The sequence below is a fragment of the Dermacentor andersoni genome, chromosome 4 (genome assembly GCF_023375885.2).
Source record: "Dermacentor andersoni chromosome 4, qqDerAnde1_hic_scaffold, whole genome shotgun sequence".
Taxonomy (NCBI): domain Eukaryota; kingdom Metazoa; phylum Arthropoda; class Arachnida; order Ixodida; family Ixodidae; genus Dermacentor; species Dermacentor andersoni.
This window is the reverse complement of record NC_092817.1, coordinates 178,713,192-178,740,569: the sequence shown is the minus strand read 5'-3', so window position 1 is coordinate 178,740,569 and position 27,378 is coordinate 178,713,192. Positions and strand designations below refer to the sequence as shown.

General features: G+C 47.0%; 1 protein-coding gene across 1 annotated transcript in view; it reads left to right on the top strand.

Annotated features, from left to right (window-relative positions):
* The first annotated feature begins 3,496 nt into the window (after positions 1-3,496).
* Positions 3,497-27,378, top strand: part of LOC126530654 (uncharacterized) — a 100,048-nt gene continuing 76,166 nt past the window's right edge. The window contains exons 1-2 of the mRNA XM_072287983.1: positions 3,497-3,684; positions 7,488-7,689. Of these exons, the coding sequence (XP_072144084.1) occupies positions 3,535-3,684; positions 7,488-7,689 (352 nt within the window). The 5' untranslated portion in view covers positions 3,497-3,534. The remainder of the gene's footprint in view (positions 3,685-7,487; positions 7,690-27,378) is intronic.

Below are 27,378 nucleotides of genomic sequence, written 5' to 3'. Positions count from 1 at the left end.
AGGTAGAGGCTTTGCGTACGTAGAGATTCTACGTGTGAGCAGTGCGCATGCGTAGAGCGTAGCGGGCGCGCGCGTGTCTCACGGACGTACGTGAGATTCAATTCTTTGCGTGCGTTTCTTGCGCACGCAGACAGCTTCGCGAGGGAGTTCCTCGAGTCACGAACAAGCGACCGCGGGCCGCGCGCCCCCAGACGGCTCGCATCGAAACACGGCGACAGGATTGAATTGGCTACCGCCGTGTTCAGATTTCCCGATAGATGGAGCTACGGGGTCCTTCTTGGCGTGCGTCGCGTACGTGTAGCTAAAAGCGTTTCAGATGGCGTGCACGTAAGGTACGTAGGATTTTCACGTTTGCGTACGTGAAGCCTCTACGTACGTGTAACTAAAACTGTCTAACAGCGGACAGTAAATAAAGCACCCTTAGTGGCACAGAGATAACTTTTGCTGTCGCCAACTGTCTGTGATTGTCGAGACCATCATTTTAAGTGGTCCGTATGAAGTCTCCGTAGCATTCGTTGCTCCTGAAGAAGCGCACGAATATTCAGTTGGCAGAAGTAACAGAACTACGCCAACCTACTGGACGTGATGCGTAAATGATGTTTCATTTCACGCCGGCAGGAAGTTCGAGTGGTATCTTGGCGGACATATTACGATTGGCTCTCGATAGTGATAGATGATAGCCTAGCTTATCTGAACAAAGCAGGCAGCTTGCCTTGTTGCTGGCTGCGATCGCTGTGGCTAAAACGGCCATACGGTCTTCTTAGCTCATGGGCACTCGGGTTTTACTTTCCTACGTAGAATAATACTGCATCACATGAGTAGGTAAGTTTGTTTTGTTTTGTTTTGTTTTGTTTAACAACAGTATTTTGTGGAAGGTTTTAGCGCTTACACAACCTTCGAATATCATTTTTTTAGCAGAACAGTATTAATAAGTTGAATCGCAGAAAACATGAGCCTATGAAACTTCGCTATGTATCTAGAAGGGTCTAGTCTAGCTGTAGATATCAACAGGAGGAAATAAACCGTGGAAATCGTGAATTCGTATTATCTTGAACTAAAATAGCGCGGCATATTAACATGCTTCTACGGCAGTCACATTGAAGCGGATGTTTGGCGGCCTCTACATAACGGCAGCTCAAATCATCAACTGTATCTGCTAGGTCGGAAGAAGGTAGACATTTCATATAGGCAGCGTGCTACAGAATATTTGGTACGCTATATTACAAGCCGAGTCGCTCTTATGACGCAGGAAAAGAAGTCGATCAGCTGCATTTTACCGCTTCCACCACCTGTCAATTTACAATCTCCACGAGCGACCGCATAACGTCGCGATGGCGTAAATCCAACTTCTCGGTGCAGAGAGGCTGCCAAAAGTATCAAACTGCATACTATACCATGAAAACAAGAAGCGGTGCCTGGAACCGGCTGGCGCATTCGTACGGAAAGTCAATGTGCAGCATCCAAACATACGCATACAACTACATAATATATAAACACGTTGGCATCAATCGATTCAGAGAGGCGCCACAGTCCTGCATGCAGATCCCTCCTATAATCTATTCGTGGGCCATTCCCCGATGGCCGCTTCATCGATTAGGAGGAAACGATACACGCTCTTACCAACCTCCAAGCAGACCGCAGCGCGCGTGTACTCGTAGATTGAAACCAACGAGTACACGAGTACGGCTATCAGTACCAGCACCTGTAAGGACTGCATAATCACTATCCCACGTATCACAAAACACAGCCTTTATCGGCACACCCACGGAATCTCAACGGCACACGCGCTGTATTTTTCCACAGGTAATTGGAAGTCACTTTGACGTCGTACGTAAATTTTGGTTGCCCTGTAAGACATGAACTGAGACGTATTCAAGATGCACTGTATACTCTAGGAGGAGTTCTTGTTTGTCTATTTTGTCTATAGGTGTTCTTATATCTATCGTTCATCTTACCGGTGACCAGAACAACAGTTTAACCTTGGTATTTCGCCTGTGCCGAACTTCTTGCCTATACTGCTCTTTTTAATTTCCCGGATAACCTTATCCAAGTTTTAAAGATATGCAATGCAATCTAGGAAAACGTCACCGATTGCATGCTGGTTACTGTACGTAACATTTAGCACAGTTTACTAAAGTGACTCTTTTGAATATTTATTCAAGAATAATTACCTTCTACACAAGTCCCGAATATAGGGTAAAACTTTAAATGAAAAGTTTGTAGGGCCTTCTGCGAAAAATCTCACGCAGTGCCTTTTAATTTAATAAGCAGAGTTATGGAGTGGGGCCCACCATTCCATTCCCACGGTGTTGCGGAGTGCGGAAATGCTTGGAAACTCTTTGGAATGATTGGAGTTTGACCATTCTCAATCTTTAACTGGCCTAGCTGACCGATTCTACTCCTACTTTACAGTAAATGAAGCGCTTTCTCTATAATGGCTGAATATTTTCACTTACGCGGCCCTTAGCAATAATATACTCTTGAAAACTTAAATATCTCACCAATAATAATGCGTATAATTGTGACCGCGTACGTACTATTATTTTGTCACTTCGAAAAGCATTCTTGTTTGGCATGACAATATCGCGTTTTATATTTACAGGAATATGCTAGGTGGCATTATTTTTTCCAGGCCACCTTTGTGACGACCTGTTATCCCGCCTTCTCGATATTAGGCAATGTGAAAAAAAAAGCGCGTGCTTAAAATCACCATGGACTGGCGCAAGCTGTAATCATATGCGACATCGTCTTCGGCCTCAAAGTTTCTGTGGTCATTCAAGAGTGGTCTTGAGAAATCGAATCATTCTTGGCAGCTAATTCGTGCTGACTCTAAATGCACGCAATTCTTGTAACGCAGAATAGTTTCATGGTCTCCAGAAGTGCTGAATGCGTAGAATACCGTTTTGTTGGTAATTATTGCGGCAGAGGCAGTCACCTACGGAAGATACTGAAAGAGCTGTGTTTAAAAAGACGGAAACCTGTAAGAAATTGGCCAAGTCTTGTTTAGAGAAATTTACAGATATAGTTTACTTGTAGTGCTGTTTAAAATGAACGTTTAGCGGTCTAGAATAATGTGCTCATTTGATTCAAATTCCATTCCGGAATTTCGGTGTTTAATTCCTTTTCCATTCCATCTGCCCGACAACCATTCCGCTGGTTGGAAAACGTGAAATGAATATCATTTCAGCTTCGCGTAGCCACTGCACAACACTAGGAGAAAGTCCGCAATGTATTAAATAAATCACGCGACACGCCTGCTTGTGTCCCTCATTTACAACAATCTGAATCGTGTCATGTAAAATACGAGAGTTTGGCAATTCTGCCTGAAGCAGCATAAAGAGGCAGAGGTGGTTAAACTGCTGCAATACATTTCCCTAATAAGCCCTACCGTACAGAACTATTTGGTGCGGTTCCTGCGAGTGCATAAGGGCATCCTTGTCCATTGCACGTAGAGTTATGGGACTAGAAATCAGGAATATTTATTTCAGAAATGTCGACAAGCTTTCATGCGCTTCAATTTTGCTCTGTGATGCAATGATCCCGATAATATTACCCAGAAATATGAAGGCTCGTATCCATGATCGTGTCATCTACTCGCCATACCCCGATGTGGACGTTCCTGAGTGCTCTTTCTACTATCTGGCCAAGGAGAAACTGCTGGTGAACCCTGAAAAACTACTGCTGGTGAGTACACAGTAATGTTTGTTTCGGGATTGCATCACATGTACATCCGGGGCCGCGGCTGTGTTGCAAGTCACGGTTGAGTTCTTGCAACGGTGGCACACCACATTGCATTTCAGGTACATTGTGGACATTCACACGAAGATAATCATCTAGCAAGTCACTAATGCACCAGACAAAGACAGTAGAGCAGGCCAGGATTCCTGATGCGGTCCAGTAAGCGCGGGCGCGTCCAATCAAGGGACAGAGAAGAAAACTCGGACGAGTGCCGGCTTGTGCTCTCTTCCACTCATCGAAGTAATGTAGTTGTCGAGTACAGTTTTCAATTCGTGTGGGACAGCTTTGCGCGAGGAATGATGCGCTATGTTTAAACTATACGGCGTAGCAATGCCAGATATATGTATTATGGTAACAAATGCTCTACAAAAGCTCATATTTCCTACAACGTCAGATTGCGTGGCACTGTAGTTTCACGCCTGTTTCACGGAGCAACTGTTATTCAGAAGAGCTGCAGTTTTTTGAAAGCTGTGACGCCATGGAAGTGCGATCTACGGGCAAAGAGTAAAAGTCTACTGTCCTAGGCCCGTTGTGAAAAGACGTACATTCCTTGTAAAGGAGCCCATGCATACGCGTACCGGTTTATACGCGTTTCAAACAACCACCTTGTGCCTGTAAGTGGCCAGTCAAAAAACGATAGCTCCAGTTTGATAGGAACAGAAATTTGCCTCTGGTGAAGGGACTCTACTTTTATCATTCTTGTTTGGTGGAAAAAAATCGCACGTACTAAATGCTGGGAAAGTGTTACAAAGAAAAGAAGTTCGCCTGAGTGGATGCCTGGGCACCTTGGTAATACTCTGCTATTATCAAGAATGTCAAAATAACACTGGAAGCGAGATGAATGTTTACTGTTCTGTAGATTTCTTCTAACATTGTTACAAGGATTAAAGCCCTCCCTTATGTAATGCCTCCGGGCCTTTAAGGTGAAAATAAATGAAATGAGATACCCTGGCTATATATTAACCCAAAAGCCTGATGAAAAGGTGCGAGATATAATGACCCTGGAAGGATGGTTCTTGGGACTAGAAAAATGTAGAATTTCTTTTTTTTATCTTTCAAAAGAAAAGGCCTGAGTAGAGAAAATAAGTTGTTCTTTTCTATAATAGGTGAGGACTTGCAGTAGAGAAACAGTGTATACAGATGTCTGTAAGTCAATACATGTTACAAATGAAAAACACTTCGCAGATCATTGCATCAGGTTAACAACAGACCATTCCACCACCGGAGATGACTTCCGAAATAGAGAATACAATAGGAATATCGATGAAGCTAACAGGTGTTGACCAAGGCAGGTAACTAAGAAGCGCGAGGCATGATAATATTTATTGGGACCAAGCGGCCTTTGCGGTCACTGGCTTCTCTATTAGCGGAGCTCCACAGCTGGAATCACGCGATAGCAAGCGACCATGCTGCTCACGCGGTTTCCGGTGGTCCAACGAGACTATCTGAAATTCACGAAGTAGGCTTTTTCAGACTATTTTATTCCGCGGCATGGAACGGCCGACCTCCTGCTCACGCACCATTGTACCGAGAGTAGGCTTCCAAACAGTTATGATGGAGTAAGACACACATTATGGCTAAGATAGCGGCAAAAGCTTCTGTGTGTCTGACTTATTTCTGGTCGAGGATGAAGTCCGCCATCATGCGTGGGTCAACTACATGAGTGAAGAAGCACACTTTCAGCATTTCGCAAATTGTCTACTGCACCTGTGGACGGTTTGCAAACTGCACTGAGAACTACTACAAAGCTAGTATACGTAAGGAGATTCACATGTATGACGAATGAAAGGCTTACTGAGGTCATATGAAGCAAAACAATAGAGTTCTAATACCTTATTGTGAAGACCATTTCGCAGATGAAGCTCGCTGCTTCGAATTAAGAGTCGCAGACTGCGAAGGCAAAGTCAGCGCCAGTAGCAATACATGGCAACGTGATGTGCCTTGTTGTGTGAACAGAAAACATTATTTATCAGGACACATGACATAAACCCTCTGTGAGTGGGCTGCCGGTGCTCAGCCCCATATTTCGTCAGAGCAGGTTCCAGTACAGGTAGCAAATTTAGCCCACCATCTATGTAGGTATGTGTAGAATCGCAGTAAGGTATATATATATATATATATATATATATATATATATATATATATATATATATATATATCTGCGTTTCGACTAAAACACTTTGTCTTTATGTCAACGCTATCGCTAATGCCAGGGTTCCCAGTGTTTCATTGCAGGTCCTGTCGTTTGTGCTGATGATTATTACGAGGCAGTCATTTACGCATGCGCATGTTCCTCACTGATGTATTGCAGAATGTTTTTGGCTCTGAGCGGCAGTCGCTATCCTCAAAAAGTAACCTCAAATTACACGTTCTCTCCGCACATCGTGTATGTAGGACGCTGTTTGGATTTTCATATAAGAGCATTGATTGAATATTATATTGAAACACTTCTACGCGCGTACTTCGCTCTCTACACGAATAGTAAACAAAATAACTTTAAGATGTCGTTTACAAGCCTTTAGGCGAGTGACCCACCTTCATAAAATAATTTATGCAACATGAACAAGAGTAAGGAAGAGCAAGAACAAGAACATGAATGTCTCTTGCAATGGCCATGAATTCCACGGTGAAACCTGAGGGAAGCTATTTGCGCACGCAGCAAGTGAGCCACAGACACGCAGCGCGAATGCCCAGCAGCGACCAGCCACATGGTAGGAACTAGCGTGAAACACGTTGCGCTGGGTGAAAAGGAACCTTGAATCCCTATCGATACTCCATTGGTCTCTGTTTAAACAAATAGTATTTCTCTGCCAGAATAACGGCGCAACTGAAAAGAAGATGCTACTAATTCATACCTTAAATTCCAGATGTTTGTTACACTCTGCGGAATGACAACTAATTGACAATTGACAATTAATCAAATATCCGCGATAACTTTTCAAAAGGGTTTCCAGCGTTACCATGAGCGCAAATCAAAAAATTCAAGCTCTGGTATGGAGTGCCCTGTAGAGGAATTCTGCTTCACAACTGCATGAATACTATGCCCTTCTGGTATGAACTATGTTGTATAGCGTAGCCGCTTACCGGAGCGAGATAGTGTCTGTCAACCATAGTGGGGCGTAGAACCCATTGGCAATATTCGGCAGACTATAAGCGATTACATATTAGCTGGTGGCATAATAACAGTGTCCGTCAGCCAAGTCTCTGCTGGCAAACTTTTCAGTCGGTACAATACGCAACTATTAAAATAATAATAGTACCGAGGGGATGGCAATAACAGCTTGAAAACTTCTTTGTCTTGTAACCTACTAGGACCTAACCTTGGACCTTTTGCTCCACAATACCCATATACGCAGAATACTCTGTGCAACGTAAGGACGATATATCCCCGCTAACATGAATATCGTTGTAGCACCTGCACATTCCAGCATTCATCGCCGTACGGGTGGCAACCTTTTTAGAATTGTTGTAGGCAATGACACGCTATCCTTTACCCTATAACATCATCTCGTGTCTTTCGGTTGCAACTCGGGAAGTGGTGGATGTAGTGTCGTCCAGGATTTTGAAGCCTGGGTCTGTCTCGGAGATGGCTCCAATGGTCGAGCTGCTAAATTGCTCGAATGATAGACTGCTTCAGGACAATGAGAAGCACATAGGTCAAATAAACGCCAGATGGCAGATGGTATAATTGTGCCATGCGGTGCATTAGTAGAGTGTTGCAAACGAGTGAATGTTACGACCATTTGCAGGTTAGCGATGTCGTCAGCCTCACTCGAAGCCAAACCTTGGCTCACATGAAGCGTTATGCTGTTGGTTTCCGGAATAATGGCGTGGTTCCTGGAGACCGGGTCTGCATACACCTGGATAATGGAGTGGAAAATCTGGTAGCCATCTATGGCTGCATCCTCGCTGGAGCTGTGGTTGTCTTAGCCAAGCCTTCGCTTACCGAAAGTAAGTGGAGCACAATTTTCGTCTTGTTTGCTTGCAATGGAGGAACGAAGAGGTGAGGGGGGGGGGGGGGGGCGTGGAGGTGTGAATGGCCGAGAACAAGCAATTCTGGGTAGAGAGGAAGAGTAATCGAGAATTGTGTACAGAAGTTTATGATTCTGCACAGATCACTGACTGTAAAGCTTGTCTTTCTGCACCTGCTCTCTTTTTCTTCTCTTCGCCTCCCCTATCTACCACCCCACATGTAGGGTGGCATACTAAACAAGGTCCCGGTGACCTCCCTCCCTTTCCTTCCTGCCTTCTCTATCTCTGTCTTTCAGCAAAGCAATCTACTCCGCATTGGCAGTGAAACCGCTTTCTCTGTCTGTATAAGTGCGTAGTTCTACGTTCGAAGAGACAAAATGTATGTAAAACGAATGCTGGGTACTCCGAGACAAACAATGAATTGTTAGGTGAGACCACCACTCGTCTTCTTTGTAGTTCTTTCAATGTCTGTCAGTGTGTGTAGGACATCCACTTAGCAAGATTTCTACAAATACACTACAAAGAAATGCTTTAGGGAAATGGGATGTTAAATAATAGCTACCGTGATTCAGTGAAAGCTACGTGCTGGGATGCGCAGTTATCACTTTTTAAAGCCAAGCTTTCTTTGACTCTTCCTTCGAGTATCCCACGGCTGTTACTGCTGCTATTGTCTTAAACACCACGTCAGGAGGTGCTTCAGGGCATGTGTTTGCATGACAGGAGTGCTGCAGAGAGGAAAGGCAACGCGAGAAACTTGTGAACCTTTGCACTGTGGCGAACGTGCACAATGCCCTCTCGAGCTACCTGGGCGTCGCCGCATTAGCCTCGTGACATCTGTGAAATCTTTGATCCCCGCCAAACACTGCAGAAATTCCAGCGCTGACCTCTCTACTAACGTGCAAGTGCAGAAGGAAACTAGATAGAATGATAGAGAGGCGGGTGGAGAGAAGGCAGAGAATGAGTAGAATCGACACAGTCGCGAATCAAGTGAAGAACCGCCTTGCCACGTTTCGCTTGCAGTTTCCATACAAGGTGGAGGTGGGGGATAAGGAAAATGTGACCTGAGAAGGCAAGCAAGCGCTACACACGACAGTGGTTGCGTTCAAATGGGTTAATTATAAGTGCAAGATGCCATACGGTACGATTCTGGTATTTCTGAAAAATAAATGCCACCTGTATTTGTCTAGTGCACAACTTACGCAGATTGTGCACTAGGAGAGCCGCATTCAAGCACAGCGTATGGTCTGGCAACACTGCGGAAGCGGTCACACGTCACATCTACACTTCTGTGCCCACTGTTTTAGTTTTACAGCTATGACATTGCTCGAGGTTGTGGGTTTGGTACCGACTGCGGCAGCCGCATTTCGGCGAGGGCTAAATAATAAAACGCTCGTTTTATGGACACATTACAGAACACCACGGTGTCAAATTTGACCGCCACGGCGCCGTTCATCATAACAAATTGTGGTTTTTGCACGTGCAGACCCATAGTTAAATAAATGTTCATTACTTCTGTCGCGATCCGTTGTGCCATGTAAGGCTATGAATAAGCTCGACAGCCTCAGAGGTTAGAAATTATTGCGCACAACAACACCTCAACGAAACACCTCCCCATGTGCGTTCTTTTTACTAGGCGGACAAACCGCAGTAGTACACGCAAGGTAAAATTTAACATCAACGCGCCACCCTCGTGTCGGCTAAGCGTTGAAGATACTAAACATTCGCCATCAATATCTTCACTAAGCAAACAGCGCAGAATGATTCGGTTACATTGTTTTCCACAGCCCGTGGGACCAACATAACTTTTATTTCCTTTATTTGGAACCTTGTTAAACGTTGTGAGTGCTCTTGCCTATGCAGAAAGAAACAAAGTTGCCAATTTGGGTCTGACAAACCTTGTAGTGCTCCGACATGTGAATAATACGCGCAGCGACGAAGGATTAATAGTAATGGAGTAATGATGGTACAAGTATGGTGTGACTAGGACGACTTGACGATGATGGCATCGTGACAATGCGATGACGCTGAATAACGGCGATGGAACGATACGACGGCATAGAAATTACGGGAGGTGGGATGTCCCGAGTTAGGTGCTCGACCGACACCTCAGTGCATTGTCAGTAACAAGTGCTGCACCTCCCCGATAACTCGGAATGATGCTCAGGCCTGCCGTGTCTTGCACCGTACGCCTCACCGACGCTAATAGGTATCCAGTCTTCTTGAATTGTAGCGCGAAGTGACAGACACAGAGACTAGAAGCAGACAGCACGAGTGCTCCTCCTTTCTGCTCCTAATCTCTGTGTGTGTCACTTCGCTCTACAATCCAAGAATATTGCCACGACCTTGACACAACTGATAGCCATTCGGTGCAGTCCGGTGCCACATGCTAAGCGTGTTGGGTGGCACCGAGAAGAAAACGACGAAGGTGCAAGGATAGCTATATGAAATATCTGTAGCTTGGGCAGAAGTCTTTTGTGGCTTTGTCTGTAACAAACTGGTGGAGTTGCTAGGTGCGTGTCTATGTACTCTGACCCCCAGGAACTGGCAGCGGACAACCTGCGCAAAAGTTGACGGCTTTAAAGACTGCCTGCGGAATACGGCCTGCAAGATCTGCCGAGGATGTCCACCACAACCACAAGCAAGACACAGGAGAGATACCGTACGGGACAGCCTACTGCGTCGCTATTTGTCCACACGCCACGCTGGCCGCGGCTGTTCCATGATGAGCTTTTTGAGGATGTGGAAAACTGGCTCGATGGCTTCGATCGTGTAGCTGACGTGAATTATTGCGATGAACAGAAAAAGTTAACGAACGTGTACTTCGCCCTAGAGGACTCTGCCCGAACGTGTTTCGCTAACCACGAGCCATCCATCACCACCTGGCAAGAATTTCCACGACAGATACGTGATACGCACCACAGCCCATCAAGAAAAGAGTGAACAGAGCAAGCTCTTCAGAGTAGGGCTCAAAAGCCGGAAGAAAGCGTAGCCATGTTCGCAGAGGACATGGCGCGGCTTTTCAAGCGTGCTAACACTGGCACGACAAAAGCGAAGAAGGCCCGCCTGCTGATGCGGGCAGTGAAAGAGCAGCTGTTTGTTGGACTGATGTGAAGGCATCCAGCTACAGTAGCTGAGTTTGTCATTGAGGCGACAGCAATGGAGCGAGCCCTTCACCAACGCTCCTCGGTCTACGATCGCCAAATCAGCCTGGGATCAGCATCTTCTCTCTCGTTGCCCTGTGACAGCAATGCGCTTCGAGAGCTTGTGCGTTGTGTCGTGCGTGAGGAGCTCGATTGACTACAGGGAATGCAATTTCAACCGACCCTAACATCAATCACAGATATCGTCCGCGAAGAAGTACGCAAGACGGCACAGCCATTCGTGCAAACCAGACCGGAAGCCGCCCCCGTACTGACTTATGCGCAAATAGTGAGGCTACGTGCCCAACCCGTGAACCACCCTAACCCACTTTCTCCTAAAGAACCGCTGTGCCACTTCAAGGGCCAAGCTGCACATACAAATATGTGCGGGTCCACGAGCCCCCGAATCAATACGCGAAAGTCAGACGTGTGGTGCACGCATATCAGCCACTCTGCTTCCACTGTGGCGAAGTGGGGAATTGTACCGTGCCAGCTACTACCGAAGAATAGGACTCCAGGGCTATCACCCAGCGCTCATCGCCCACGGGAGGGAGAGCGACCGAGAGAAATGCAGCAATATCTCGCCAGTCAACCTTCGTCACCGTACGCGCAGTTCCCGCCGGTTGAACAGTCCCTGCTAATGACCCGATCTCCGTCTCCGCAGAGGTGCCAGTCACGATCACCACCTCCTCGACGTTGCTCGTCACCTAGCCGCTACACTACGTTCTCCGCTTCCGTGGGCAACCGGGCCGCGAGCCCAAGTCGGGGAAACTAAGAACAGCGACCTCCGGGGTGGGGCCGCAGTCCAACGCACTTCGAAAGATCCTCCGCTGCGACACCCCGACGATGACATCGACGACAATAACGACGATAACGACGAGGAAAACGACGACTGCGTACCTTCGGCACCTTGCTTCGACAACCGTGAACCTGTTCCATCCGACATACTCGTTTCTGTGGATGACCTCCCGGCAACCACTCTTGTCGATACTGGTGCCGATTATTGTGTCATGAGGGGACAACTGCTTACTGCGCTTCGTAAGGTGATGACACCGTGACTAGGACATAAGCTCCGTACAGCCGGCGGTCATGTTCTCACGCCGATCGCCAAATGCAGTGCGAGGATACAATACAAATTTGTGAGGCCGCATTTGTCGGTTCATTTATTATACTGTCAGAGCGTTCTAGGCAGGTCATACTCGGCATGGACTTTCTTCGGGAGTACGGCGCTATCATAAAGTATCGCGAGTTGCTTCTCAGTTTTTCCAGCGAACACGCAACTCATTGGGACGGCTTTCACCCACAGTCCACTGTGTTATACGTTTCCGGTGACAGCTCTACTTTGCGACCCCGGAGTACTGCTTTGACCACCATAGAAACAGACGATCATCCTCCCCATCTTGGAATCGCTGAAGGCAATCTGTCAGTCTTGTTGGCTCGACAACTTTGTGTAGCCCGATGCATCTTGCAGCTGTCGTAACGGACTGCTCAGATTTTAGTGCCCAATTTCCGTCGTAAATACCAGCATTTCGCCCTACGAACTGCCATGGCCTATTTGGAGCCAGTCAGTGACTATCCTGCTTGTTTAACTGTAGGACACAATGATCGAGATTCTAACTGTGACGTAGCAGCCAACAGCAATAATGATGTGAATTCTAAATTATCAGGCGAACAACAAGATAGCATTCTAAGCCTTTCACAGTCTTTTGCAGACTGTTTGGCTTCATCATCGAAAGTGAACCAAACGCCTATTGCGAAACACAGAATTATTACAAGTCCCAATGGAAAACCCGTGCGCCAACGTGCCTACCGTGTTTGTCGTAAAGAGCAAGACGCCATCCGAAAGCAAGTCCAACAAACGCTTACCGACGATATCACACAGCCCTACACCAGTCCATGGGCGTCACCTGTGGTTCTGGTGAAAAAGAAAGACGGTACACTGCATTTTTGCATTGACTATCACAAGCTTAACAACGTTACGAAGAAGGACGTTTATCCTGATCCCCGGATCGACAACTCCTTGGACCGCCTTCGACTTGCTCGATACTTGTCATCGATGGACCTTCGCAGCGGCTACTAGCAAATAGAGGTTGATGACCGGGACCATGAGAAAACCGCATTTATTACACCTGACGGACTCTACGAATTCAAGGTCCTTCCTTTCGGTGTGTGCTCTGCGCCTGCTACTTTTCAGCGCATGATGGACACGGTTCTATCAGGTCTTAAGTGGCACTCACGCCTTGTCTATCCAGACGATATCATTGTGTTTTCAAAACATTTAGGCACCACCTCCAGTGCTTACCAGCAGTTCTTGACGCAATTTGTACTGCTGGCCTGTCTTTAAAGCCTCAAAAATGCCATTTCGGGTGTGACGAACACAAATTATTAGGCCATGTCATCAGCTACGAAGGCATTCGACCAGAACCGACAAAACCTTTGCTGTTGCTTCGTTTCAAACACCTTTGAACGAAAACGAACTCCGCCATTTTCTAGGGCTTTGCGCATATTATCGACGCTTCGTGGCTAACTTTTCAAGGACAGCCGAACCTTTGCAATGGTTAACAAAGGATAATGTTCCGTTTGTCTGGGAGCAGGACCAACAAGAGGCCTTCTGTGGACTCCAGGAACGTCTGCACACATCTCCAGTTCTAGGACACTGACGAAGACAGTGACACCGATTCGCACATGGATGTCAGCAACGCTGGCCTTGGTGCCGTCCTTGTACAGTGGCAAGATGGAGCCGAGCGCGTCATTGCGTACGCAAGCCGCACTTTGTCTCAAGCTGAAAGGAACTATTCCACTACGGAAAAGGAATGCTTGGCCGTTATGTTGGCAATTGGTAAGTTCCGACCATATTTGTTCGCCCGATTGTTTCGAGTTGTGACAGATCACCATTCAATGTGCTGGCTCGCCAGACTGAAGGATCCATCTGGCCGTCTTGCAAGCTGGAGTCTTCATCATCATCATCATCAGCCTGGTTATGCCCACTGCAGGGCAAAGACCTATCCCATACTTCTCCAGCTACCCCGGTCCTGTACTAATTGTGGCCATGTTGTCCCTGCAAACTTCTTAATCTCATCCGCCTACCTAACTTTCTGCCGCCCTCTGCTACGCTTTCGTTCCCTTGGAATCGATTCCGTAACTCTTAATGACCATCGGTTATCTTCCCTCCTCATTGCGTGTCCTGCCCATGCCCATTTCTTTTTCTTGATTTCAACTAAAATATCATTAACTCGCGTTTGTTGCCTCACCCAATCTGCTCTTTTCCTATCCCTTAACGTTACACCTACCATTTTTCGTTCCATAGCTCGTTGCGTGGTCCTCAATTTAAGTACAAGCCTTTTCGTAAGCCTCCAGGTTTCTGCCCCGTACGTGAGTACACGTAAGACACAGCTGTTATGAACGTTTCTCTTGAGGGATAATGGCAACCTGCTGTTCATGATCTGAGAATGCCTGCCAAACGCACACCAGCCCATTCTTATTCTTCTGATAATTTCAGTCTCATGATCTGGATCCGCAGTCACTACCTGTCCTAAGTAGATTCCCTTGCCACCTCCAGTGCCTCACTACCTATTGTAAACTGCTGTTCTCTTCCGAGACTGTTAAACATTACTTTAGTTATCTCCAGATTAATTTTTAGACCCACCCTTCGGCTTTGCCTCTCCAGGTCAGTGAGCAAGCATTGCAGTTGTTCCCGTGAGTTACTAAGCAAGACAATATCATCAGCGAATCGCAAGTTACTAAGGAATTCTCCATTAACTCTTATCCCCAATTCTTCCCAATTCAGTTCTCTGAATACCTCCTGTATACACGCTGTGAATAGCATCGGAGAGATCGTATCTCCCTGCCTGATGCCTTTCTTTATTGGGATTTTGTTGCTTTCTTTATGAAGGACTACGGTGGCTGTGGAGCCGCTATAGATATCTTTCAGTATTTTTACATACGGCTCGTCTACACCCTGATTCCGCAATGCCTCCATGACTGCTGAGGTTTCGACTGAATCAAACGCTTTCTCGTAATCAATGAAAGCTATATATAAAGGTTGGTTAAATTCCGCACATTTTTCCATCACCTGATGGATAGTGTGAATATGGTCTATTGTTGAGTAGCCTTTACGGAATCCTGCCTGGTCCTTTGGTGGACGGAAGTCTAAGGTGTTCCTGATTCTATTTGCCATTACCTTAGTAAATACTTTGTAGGCAACGCACAGTAAACTGATCGGTCTATAATTTTTCAAGTCTTCGGCGTCCCCTTTCTCATGGATTAGGATTATGTTAGCGTTTTTCCAAGATTCCAGTACGCTCGAAGTCATGAGGCATTGCGTATACAGGGTGGCCAGTTTCTCTAGAACAATCTGCCCACCATCCTTCAACAAATCTGCTGTTACCTGATCCTCCCCAGCTGCCTTCCCCCTTTACATAGCTCCCAAGGCTTTCTTTACTTCTTCCGGTGTTACCTGTGGGATTTCAAATTCCTCTAGACTATTCTCTCTTCTATTATCGTCGTGGGTGCCACTGGTACTGTATAAATCTCTATAGAACTCTTCAGCCACTTGAACTATCTCATCCATATTAGTAATGATATTGCCGGCTTTGTCTCTTAACGCATACATCTGATTCTTGCCAATTCCTAGTTTCTTCTTCACTGCTTTTAGGCTTCCTCCGTTCCTGAGAGGATGTTCAATTCTATCCATATTGCACTTCCTTATGTCAGCTGTCTTACGCTTGTTGACTAACTTCGAAAGTTCTGCCAGTTCTATTCTAGCTATTCTAGTCTTCGGTTGAAAGAATACGATATGAGCATAGTGTTCAAGTCCGGACGTAAACACACCGACGCCGACGGCCTTTCATGGGGCTCCACTTCACCCGTCGCATTCGATGTTGATGAAGAGGACGTATTTCTTTCCATTATCACAGTATCAGACATCAGCAAGCAACAGCCCGATGATTCACAACTCCGGCCTCTGATCGGCTACTTGGAGAACCGTCTACCAGAGCCGCCTCGTATGTTCGTCCGCAAGTTATCCTCGTATTTTATCCGCGATGGCGTCCTCCACAAATTTGGTTTTCACTCGACCGCAACCGCCTGCCTTCTTGTAGTGCCGTCTTCACTACTTGACGACATCCTTCGGGCCTCTCATGACGGGCTATCTTCGGGCCACTTCGGATTCGCACGGACGTCTTCACGCATACGCCAAAAATACTTCTGGCCTAAACTTCACCGTGACGTAAAGCAATACGTGAAGACATGCTGCGACTGCAAGAGAGGCAAGACACCACCCATGCTTTCCGCTGGACTTCTGCCTCCCGTGGATCCTCCGCGGATCCCTTTTGAGCATGTTGGCATAGATTTACTTGGACCATTCCCCATGTCGAGGGCTGGTAACCGTTGGATTGCTGCTGCCACAGACTGTCTTACACGTTACATTGAAAGCAGAGCTATCCCACGACGCACTGCTAATGATATTGCAACCATTTTGTACATCGTATTGTACTCCGTCCCTTTGCTCGAACAGTGGTTATAACCGACCGGGTCACAGCATTTACAGCGCAGCATGCATTTACAGCACATCATACTTCTCAGTGGTACAGTTCACCACAAAGCCACTGCTTACCATCCCCAGACGAATGGGCTCGCAGAAAGACTAAGGCCCAAACAATGAAACGTTCGTTTCCTTCGAGTGCTTCCTAACATTACGTGACGCCTCCTTAGAGCGAAGGACCGATGGAGGAAGCAAGCGTACTCTGAAAGCTCCCTTCGCCCGTCCTCACGTAAGGAGCGGTTGTCGCATGCCTGGGTTCGAGGTGATATCTTAAAAGCTTTACGCGAACACAATTATTCCACAGAAAATGTTGTATCTTCACACAATTTTTAAATTGAAGAGCTAATACAGAGATACGTGGGTGTCTTTTTCTAGTTTTGTTCACTAAACGTAAAAAAAGTACCATATTACAGTGCAAAACTTGATGTGCTCCAGCAACTCTGGCATGCCGGCGTCGTGCAACGCCTAGCAACGTCTATCAACGCTTTCATGCCGCACGCGTGACTGAAAAGAACATGCCTGGCAACACGTACCATGCTCGCGCTTCTCCGCAGGTGGACGACACCGCGCATGCGCAAGGAAACCACGTGGCTACGCGTTGAGGTGAAGCGCTCGTTCAGGGCCAGGAGCGGAGTAAGGACGCATGAAGGTAGCTTCGGAGCTACCTTAGGCTGAGGAAGCACCATGGAAGCCTTTACCGAGGGCCCCTCAGTAAGGAAGCTTTCAGAGTAACATAAGGTGGCCTCACCGCAATGAAGGCTTCCTTACTGAGGTAAGGAAGATATTATTGTTTGGCCCTAAAAAAACTATCGCTGATATGATTTCTATATGCGTTAACATCGACCACAAAACCTGGGACGACGTTCTCCCATATGTTACGTTTGTATATAATACTGCAGTTCAAGAAGCTACCAGCTTCACCCCTTTTCGCTTGGTCCATTGCCGGGAAGCTGTCACAACGTTGGGCGCAATGCTTTTACCCACGAACTGTTGTAGTGTTGTGACTGATGCTGCCGAACTGATTCGATGCGACGAATAAGCGCGCCAACTCGCACGAATGCGTGTCCGCTACCGACAACACAAGGACGCCAACCGATATAATCGTCCTCCCCGAGACGTCACTTATCAACCCGGTGACAAAGTATGGGTGTGGACGACAGCGTAGTCGGCCGGAGAAACCTGTGCGCCTATACTTTGGACCTTATAGGATCGTTCAATGACTCGGCGACGTCACAGACGAAGTGATTCCTGAAGGAGAAGGCACCACTTGCCGTCCCCGACGCCCACGTCTGTCCGATGTGGTTCACGTCGCTAGGTTGAAGCTATACTACTCCCGCTGACCGCAAAGTTCTACACCTCTCTCACCACCTACGTCTTCCTTAACGGTATAACCGTAGCACTCTCCAGTGCATCAATGTTCCGCACCGAGACGATGCCTCTAGGGAGGGGATAATGCCACGACCTTGAAACAACTGACAACCACTCGGTGCAATTCGGTGCCACATGCTAGGCATGTTGGGTGGCTCCGGCCCGAAGACAACGACGAAGGTGCCAGGACAGCTATGTAAAAGATCTATAGCGTAGACGGAAGTCTTTTGTGGCTTTGTCTATGGCAGTATGTCACCGTATCAACTGGCCCAACTCTCTATCCGGGTCTCCAGTCGTCGGCATATGCACTGGGCGAGTGATAATTACTGGCTACTCAACTACCGTTCTCTTTATCATTCCGGAGCGCTGCCCTTATGACCTGATTCTTGGTCGCGACTCTTGTGACCCACCGTAACCACATTGACTACTCTACAGGCATTGTTTAGTAAGACATGCTTTGCGACTCTGACCCCTGTTTCGTGCTGCACCTCCTTATTTATGTTCTTTTGATTTCAGCCGGTTACCATCTGAAGCCGCTGTTTCCCTCATTTTCAACTCACATCCGCTTGTACGTGACATGGACTATGACATCTCTCCACTCGTTGACATTGCTTTGACGTACACTGTCGCAATTCCTGTTACTGTCGTCGCTACTATGAGCCACGCCACCTCCCTTCGTGTCCTCATCTTTGAATTGTCTACCATGCACTTCTTAACACTGTCGTGGCCCGTTTAACACCTTCGAGTGAGTGTCAAAACGTATTGCTCACTGCCGCTGCTTCTTCCTATGCCAGCATTACGCTGACGTGCTCTCGTCCGTGTTCGTCACCTGACCCCGCTAATGAGAAGAGGATCGCTGCCGGCAATATTCCTACTGCGAATAAGAAACTTCGTTGCCTACTGATCACTTATCGAGACATTTTTTTTATTTCGACGATCATCATCTAGGCCAAACAACCATCGGTACACATTGCATATGTAGGGGCGCTACTATCACCTGCCAAGCAGGCGAAGAAGATGGGCTAACATGGAGGTAGCGCGAAAATGGAGCACGCTGACGCGCTGAGCGACCGGGGATCCATGCCGGCAGGCCTAAATAAACCATGGCTACGGCGGCTACCTCTTAGTCATAATCATCATCATCATCACCATCAGCCTATTTTATGTCCACTGCAGGACGAAGGCCTCTCCCTACGATCTCCAATTACCCCAGTCCTGCGCCAACCGATTCCAAACGAGTTTTTTCTCCTAATGCCTATTAGAATATCGTCTTTAGCCGTTTGCTCTCTGATCCAAGCCTCTCTCTTTCTGCCTCTTAAAGTTATCCCTAGCATTCTTCCATCGCTCTTTGCGCGGTTCTTAACTTGTTCTCAAGCTTCCTTGTCAGTCCCCAAGTCTCTGCCCATATGTCAGCACCCGTAAAATGCACTGACTGTATACTTTCCCTTTCAATAATAACGGTAAGCTCCCAGTCAGGAACTCACGATGTCTGCTGTACGCGATTCAACCCAATTTTATTCTTCTGTGAATTTCCTTCTCATGGTCAGGGTTCCCTACGACCTAGCTAAATGTACTCCTTCGCAGACACTACAGTCTGACTTGGGATCTTGAACTCATGTACCCTTGTCCGGTTATTTATCATAATCTTTGTCTTCTGCATGCTAACCTTCAGTCTAACCCTTACACTCTCCCTGTTAAGGTCCTCAATCATTTGTTGCAACTTGTCCGCAGTGTTGCTGACTAGAACTATGTCATCGGCAAACCGAAGGTTGCTGAGGTAGTCGCCGTCGATCCTTCCTCTTAAGCCTTCCCAGTTTTATGGCTTGAATACGTCTTACAAGCAAGCAGTGAACAGCATTGGCGAAATTGTGGCTCCTTCTCTGACCCCTTTCTTTGTAGATATATTCCTACTGTTCTCGTGTAGAATTAAGGTGGCTGTGGAATCTGTGTAGATATTTTCCAGGGTTTTTACGTAAAGGGTCTGTACTCCTTGTTTACGCAATGTCTCTATGACTGCTGGTATCTCTACTGAATCAAATGCTTTTTTCGTAATCTGTTAACGCCATATAGAGAGGCTTATTGTACTCTGTAGATTTCTCGTTACGTGATTAAAGACGTAGACGTGATCCATTGTAGAGTATCTCTTCCTGATGCCAGTCTGTTTCCTTGGTTGACCAAAGTCCAGTGTTGCCCTTATTCTATTGGAGATTATTGTGGTAAATATCTTTTTAAATACTGGGAGTAAGCTAATAGGCCCATAATTTTTATTTCAGTTCATTAACGTCTCTATTTCTGTGGATCAGTATAATGTTCGCATTCTTCCAGTTTTCTTTTACCCTTCCAGTCGATAGACACTTAGTATAAAGAGCCGCCAGCTTTCCTATTATTATGCCTCCTCCATCTTTAATTAAATCAACTGTTATTCTATCCACTCCTGGCGCTCTTTCCCGTTTCATGCCTTAAGGCCCTTCTGACCTTATCTCTAGTTATAGGAGGAGTTTCTGTTTTAATTTCGAATATAACATATTTTCGTCGTGTTGATCAGTTTGGACAGTTCCGCGAATTCTATTGTATCCCTTGAGTTGGACACTTTCATTCTTTGTCGTTTCTTTATTAGGTCCTTTGTTACTTAGGAGAGCATGCCTACTGGTTGCCTTGATGCCTTGCCTCTCACTTGAATTGCTGCCTCTTAAGTCAGCCTCGTTATCGTTTCATTCATTTCCTGTATCTCTCTGTTCTAAGGCTGCATAACTGTTTGCAAGTACCAGCCTGAATTTCTCTGCTCTTACCCTTACTGCCTCTAAGTTGACCTGTTTTTTCTTGAACAATTTTACTCTTTCTGTTGAAATCGAGGTAAATCCTAGCCCTCCCTAACCTATGATCACTGCACTTTACGCTACTTATCACTTCTACATCCTGCACTATGCTGGAATCGGCAGAAAGTATGAAATCAATTTCATTTCTTGTTTCACCATTAAGCCTTTTGTAGGTCCAATTTCTGTTGCTACGGTTCTTGAAAAAGGTGTTCATTTTTGTCAGCTTATTTATGTCTGCGAATTCTACCACCATATTATTTACTTTCTTCCATGTTTGCCTATATATGATCTTAATGTGCTTCTATTCGTTGCTTTAGAAAACGCACATTTAGAAATAACAGGAGGTCCCGGTACAGCCTTTGACTATGGGACCTCCTTCTGTATATTATTCTTTTTTATAACCTGTAATCTATAATGAATAAAATAAATTCAATCTCTCCTCTAGCGTTTCTAGAATCGAGACCGTAGTAGCCAATTGCATGTTCACCCGCCTGCTTTTTCCCCAATTTTACATTGAAGTCACCCAATACTACTGTATACCGAGTTTGCACTTTTCTCATCGCTAATTCACCATCTTCATAAACCTGATCTACTTCCTCATCGTCGCGACTGGGTGTTGGAGCGTAGACTTGTACTACCGTTATTCTATACCTCTTATTAGGTTGATTACGACTACTGCTACCCTGTCTTTATTGCTGTAGAATTCGTCAATATTGCCCACTATGTCCTTATGGATTTCGAATCCTATTTCGTATTGCTTCGTATCAGGGAGACCTCTATAGCAGAGGAGATGGCAGTTATTTAGCAATAGGTAAGCCTCACCAGTTCTTCTAATCTCACTAAGGCCCATAATGTCCCAAACAATGTCTGATAGTTTCACAAAGCGTCCTGCTAAGCTAGCCTCACTCGAGAGGGTTCGGGTGTTAAACGTTGCAAGGGTCAGTTTTTATTGGCAGCCTGCCCAGAACCAGACATTCTTAGCACCCACTGCTGCGTTACACGTCTGACCGCCGCCTTGGTCAGTTGCTCCGCGGCTGCTGGGGACTGACAGCCATTGGTTAATTGTAGATATCATCAGGGAGGTTGTGCCCGAAAACTGTACCAGGGAGGCCAATTCCTGTTCTGGTGAGGGAGTGTCTTGGTTCAAGCTTAGTGGACCTTTCTGATTTGGTTTCAAGTGGATTAGTATTGCCCCACTCACTCTCGATATCGTTAGCCGGTGTCAGGCGTCACTCCAAGCCTTCAGTTGTGGTGTACTGGAGAAAGTAAAGAAAAAACGGGGGCGGGGGATTTGAACATCAGGCTACCGCAACCGAGCATTTGACATAGCTCAGTAAGATAGTCCCGCGGGCAGCAAGGGTACCTTGTCGCCGATAAGTATGGCCCTGAGGGCCTTACATGCCTAAGAGATTCCGCTGATTCGTCCTAGATTGCACGATATAGTGACAATTCTCGGTGGCCTTAACCTCTTGTTTCCCGAATCTCACGCATGCACGTTGTCAGGAACGCGCCTAGGTACACGATATATTTCGCTGAATTTGAACGGCACTTAACACTTGTGTGTAAAAAAAAGGAAAACTTTTCAGCGCTTACCGAGATGCCCCGAGTCGCGTATCATCCGCTTGTCGAGCCTGCTTTTCCCTTGGCGTCCGAAAACTAGCGCTCCCGGTTAGCTATTCAGAATGGTCAGTCGCACCGCCATATCAATACCGCGCTCAGCTTCGCACAAAGCAGGTGACCTTGAACTCTCCCAGTAGTGTCTTCAGCCTTTCTACAGCTTTGGACAGCGGTTATACTAGAGTTAAGGAGGAAAGGGGGGGGGGGGGTAACTGACCCCTTATTTGTGCTGGGAACGCTGACGGCCTTCACGGTAGGGAGTTGAGAATTGTACGCCTCATTTAACCTACAGTGTAGCCTTTTTCGATCAGTCAGCCATGGTTTGCACATTTCTGGCTTGTAATAAATTGACAGTTGCAATATCATTCCCGGGAATACATACGAAGTTAAGCTAGAAAGAATAACTGCAGATGCAGATGAGCGCATATACGTTCTTTCTGTCGCGCTGAAAATCTTTGTTGACTTTGCAGCTAGATGTTGTTTCTTGCTTTCCCTTTTTCTTTGCGTGAATATTGTAAACAAAAACCTTCCCGTAATTTTTCTCTGTACGATTTGCGCGGAAATTTCGCATCCTCAAAGAACGCCCGTTTTGACAGCGCGCCTCGTAAGTTCTTGCAGATACAAGAGGATGCGGCGGCTACCTCTTCACACCACCGCCCACAAATTGACGACCCGGACAACCGAGCACTGCCAAGCCAACATGAGACCATAAATTGGTGAACCGGACGACCAGAGCCCATACATGTCAGCGTCAGCGCAACGACTCCAACAAGGCAAGTGACGTGGCGTCACGCGGTCCGGCAGACGTACCGCGGTGTTTGGACGTCTGGAAACTCTACATCGACTTGCCGGGCATCTGGTTCATTTAGATGGGCTCTAATTTCGTTCTCAACAAGCTTCCAGGCTCCGGCTGCCCCTTCCGGGACCCCACTGCTACGACGACTAGCGGGCAGCCGTCTTTGCTCTCTATGTCACCGCGTGTGCTCACTCAAAACTGCTCTCGCCACTTTAACCGTGGCGTGATTCCGCAGCTTGTCGTCCCACATTGCCTGCGTCCACCGGTGCCCATCGTCAGCACACGGCGGCCCCACCATAAGTCCCCTTTTGTGTTCGTGAGCCTCCTCCCCAGCTCGAAGGCTGCTGCACGACGACTCTTTCCAAAGCAGGCACTGGACCAAACATAAGCGTTTCGGCCTATTCTACGGTACGCCGCTCTCTTTCCTTCGACCTCCGTGCAAGCTATCCGCTCTCCATTCAGGGACACCTCACTGGTTACCTATACAGTTTCACTCTTGCAGGCACGGCGACGTCACAAGCACAACCTTCGCGATGCATTCACCGACCGCCGCAACCCTGATGCTATCGGCTTTTGAGCTTCCACCGGAAGCAGCAGCAAACGCGCCTTCCAATGTTCTGTGTTCACACCTTCCGCGGATGCATTGTCTACCGTATTATTGGACGAGCAGCTCTGCCATCTGGTTTCTTCAGTTTGAGAATCACTTCTACGCCTACAACATGAGCGATCAACACATCACGCATGTCTCGAGCTGCCATATGGTCGAATTTTGGATCTCTGACTTCGTCACGCCTGGCCATCTGTGAGAACCTGCGGCAGGGGGCGATTTCCCACTACATTATCACAGTAGCTGCGCCTCGCTCACAGCCTACGTTGCCGGTGCTGTCTGGTACATCTCCCTCAGATTTCTTGGATCCGGCACTGCCAACGACGACAAGATCTGCTCACTTTTCCTGGACTTTACCATTGGACTTTATTTCAATCGCGCTTCGCACTAGGATGGGGGCCTTGTTACGGTGCCGCTATCGCCTCCAAAGCAAGCGAAGAAGAAGATGGGTTCACGTGCAGGCAGCACGAGAAACGAACACGCTAACCCGTTTGACATGAGCGGCTGCGGTGCCGGTGTCTCCCTAGATTCCGCGGCAACATGGCTGCCCTGCCTAAATAAACCCTGGCTACGGCGGCTACCTCTTTGCGCCGCCTCCCATACATTACCACTAGTATTGTAACTCCCATCCACCGAGTTCTGTACTGTGTTTTTGTTGCCGAGGTGGAAATCGAGGTGAGCGAAGTTACAAATGTACCAGATAACTTCGTGAAACATTAGGCTTACCAGTGTTCCTGGCAAGTCACCCTCGTAAATCAAACCGGTGCGCGTGGTGGAGTTTCGTTGACTACCACCATATAAGCAAGGTTACCAATGAAGTCCTCTTTGTCTCGCACCTAACCTGCATTTATTGTTTTTATGGTGCACTGTACTTTTCATTTATTGACTTCCATTCGTAATACTGGCCGATTCCTGTTTAAGAGAAGAACCACGAGAAGACTGCTGTTATTACACAAGGAAGTCTTTACCTATTCCGAGTTATGCCCTTCGGCCTCTGAAACCCACCAGCGCGTTCAAAGGAAAGGTGGCCACCCTTCTAGTAGGTTTGAAGCAGTCAATTTGCTTTTCGTGCCTCGACGATGTATTCAATTTTGCCCCAACATTTGAAATGTACCTTTAGTGCTTGCGACTATGCTTGCTATTTTCCGTTCACCGGCCTTCAGTGGAACGCATCAAAATATAACTTCGGTCACCACGACATCGCTGTTCTTGGACGCATCCTCAAGACTCAGCAGAGTCATCCTGAACGTTGTAAATGTGGCGTTGTCCACACCTTCCTCATGCCGTTCTACGCCTGCAACCCCTCTGTTCGAAGCTTTATCGGCTTGTTCTCGTACTACCAACACTTTGCTTGAATTTTGCTCACATTCCTTGCCCTCGCACCAAGGTTCTGATGAAGAATGTCTCTTTGTTAAAAGCAAGAAGACGGTTTCATTACGCTCTTTGAAGTCCTCTCAGACTCCCCAATTTCATCCCCATTCCACATTTCTGCACCCACGGTGGTCTTTACAGACGCTAGTGGATACGATGTCAGCACTCTTCTAGCTCAGATCCTGAGTGATTGAGAAGGCGACCTCGCTTATGCTAAGGGGCTGCTCTAGTGCCCAAACTCAGTTACATTAAAAGCGAATTAGGGTCTTTTTAAGAGTCTGGGTAGTCGCCAGATTGCGTCCGTACCTGCTTGGTCGCTCATTTCGTGTAATTGCTGATCACCATGCCCCATTCTGACTATAGTTGCTGAAAGAACTTCCAGGTCAACTGGGCTGGGCATTGCGATTGCAGGAGTACGCATTCACTTTCGTATACAAATCCGAACGTGTACACCAAGGTGCTCACTGCATGTCTCGCTATAGAGCGAATCCCCCAAGGTCGCAGACCGGAATTCGCATGTTGATGACACCACATTTCTTTTAGTCGTTCCTGCGCACATTAAGTCTATCACCCTCTATCGACTGCACGACGAGCCTACCACTAGGCACCTCAGCATTACCCGCACCTATGATTGAGTCTGCTTGTTTTTTCTGGCTCGGTCTTCAGCGTCCTGTGCCGCCGATATATTTGCGCTTTAGGCGTAGGCCAACGCTGCTGACTCCTTTCCACGCTTCCCACTAGTCTTCTTGATCCCATCAACATTTCTACCCAACCTTTTTTTTGGTGTAGGCCTCGCTCTACTTGGGTCTTTTCCAACGTCCAATGTCGGCACCAAATGCGTGTCTGTTGCGTGCGATTACGCCACCTCCTCCACCACTACACTAAGCTTGGCAATATGCTAGGCCACGGGCGTGGCGCGTATTCCTTCTGCACAATGTTTCGTCGCACCAAGAAGAATGCGCATATCCAGTGAATTTTCGCAGGTGAAAGATAATATGCTGGTGAGAATCAATCCGGAGTCGCCCACTATGGCATACCTCATAAACAAATTGTGGTTTTCGCATGTAAAAGCGCAGAAGTCTGTTGCACTACGGCGCTCGTAGCGTGATACACATGAATCACGAATGCTGCTACTTAGCGAAAGTCATTGAATAAATTCATCAACCAGGCTGTACTGCCCGCTTAGTCGCCCCTGCTTATCACCAGCAAGGAAATGGCCTTACCGAACGCCTCCACAGAATACTGAGTGACATGGCTGCTCTGTATGGCGCTGTAGACCACCGCTACTAGGACGTCGTTCGGCCGTATGTTACCTTTACTAATAGCCCACTCGCCATGAGGTAGCTTGTTATTCGCCGTTTTACGTGCTGTTTCGCCGTGATCCTATTTTGTATCTCGGCAACCTATATTCCAATGCACTACAGTCGACTAGCGCTTATCTCCAATAAGCAATATATCTCGCTGCCCAGGTTTGTCAGATAGCACTCATCCACCTCGCAATTCCGAGGCTTACCGAAAGTCCCACTGACGCAGGCGCCACAGCGATTTTTAGTTATCGTCTTGTGCCCTCGTGCTACTGTGGTCAGCTTCTCGCCGTTTTGGCCTACCAAAATAATTTTTGTCGCGTTATTCATATTCTTACGGGATCCTACGACTACTTTCCGAAGCCACTTATATTGAAATTTATGCAGCCGACAGTGCTGCATCGTCAGTTCCACCAAAAGTGGTTGTTACTACCGCTGCTTCTTTGAAACACTGCATGACTGTGTGCACTGCACCAGAGTGGCTTTCTCACGAACGGCATTCGATTCCCGGCGGCGTATTCTCGCATGGAAGAAGCCGACTAGCAAAATAAAACGACGAAGACGGGGTTCGCTTTCATGACCTAGCGGCTGCCGTTGCGACATTTTGAGACTAAATTGTAACTGCTGTGCTGGGCGTGTTGTTTCCGTTTGCGCTTGCTTCTGCGTCGGAGCAATATTTTTGAGGTGCTTTATCAAATCGACAGTGCTTCCATCTTTTCTTGCCGCTTCTTTCGCGGCGTACACCTTCCCTTTTCAATCCTACGACTTATAACCTGCCCCAGATGCGTTAAGTGAATGAACCGAGGCGCCCCATTATTTCTGTAATTGAAAATGTATCTACATATGTAGACTGTGTTGTTAGTACCAGGCGCTATAACATAACGCTATCTCACTTTTTTCTATTTCGATATGGCAATCAGTCCTCCAAGATTGTTCAAAAAATTTTCAGGCCACCGCCACTTCGCTTGTATGCCCCGCGACGTCGCGAAAGCTGAAATATGACGCGTGGACGTTGAATATAAATGCCTACAACGAACGAAAGACAAATAATTAGCGCTAATTTTACGCCATTTTCGCCATTAGCCCTTGCCATTAGTCAAATGCTTT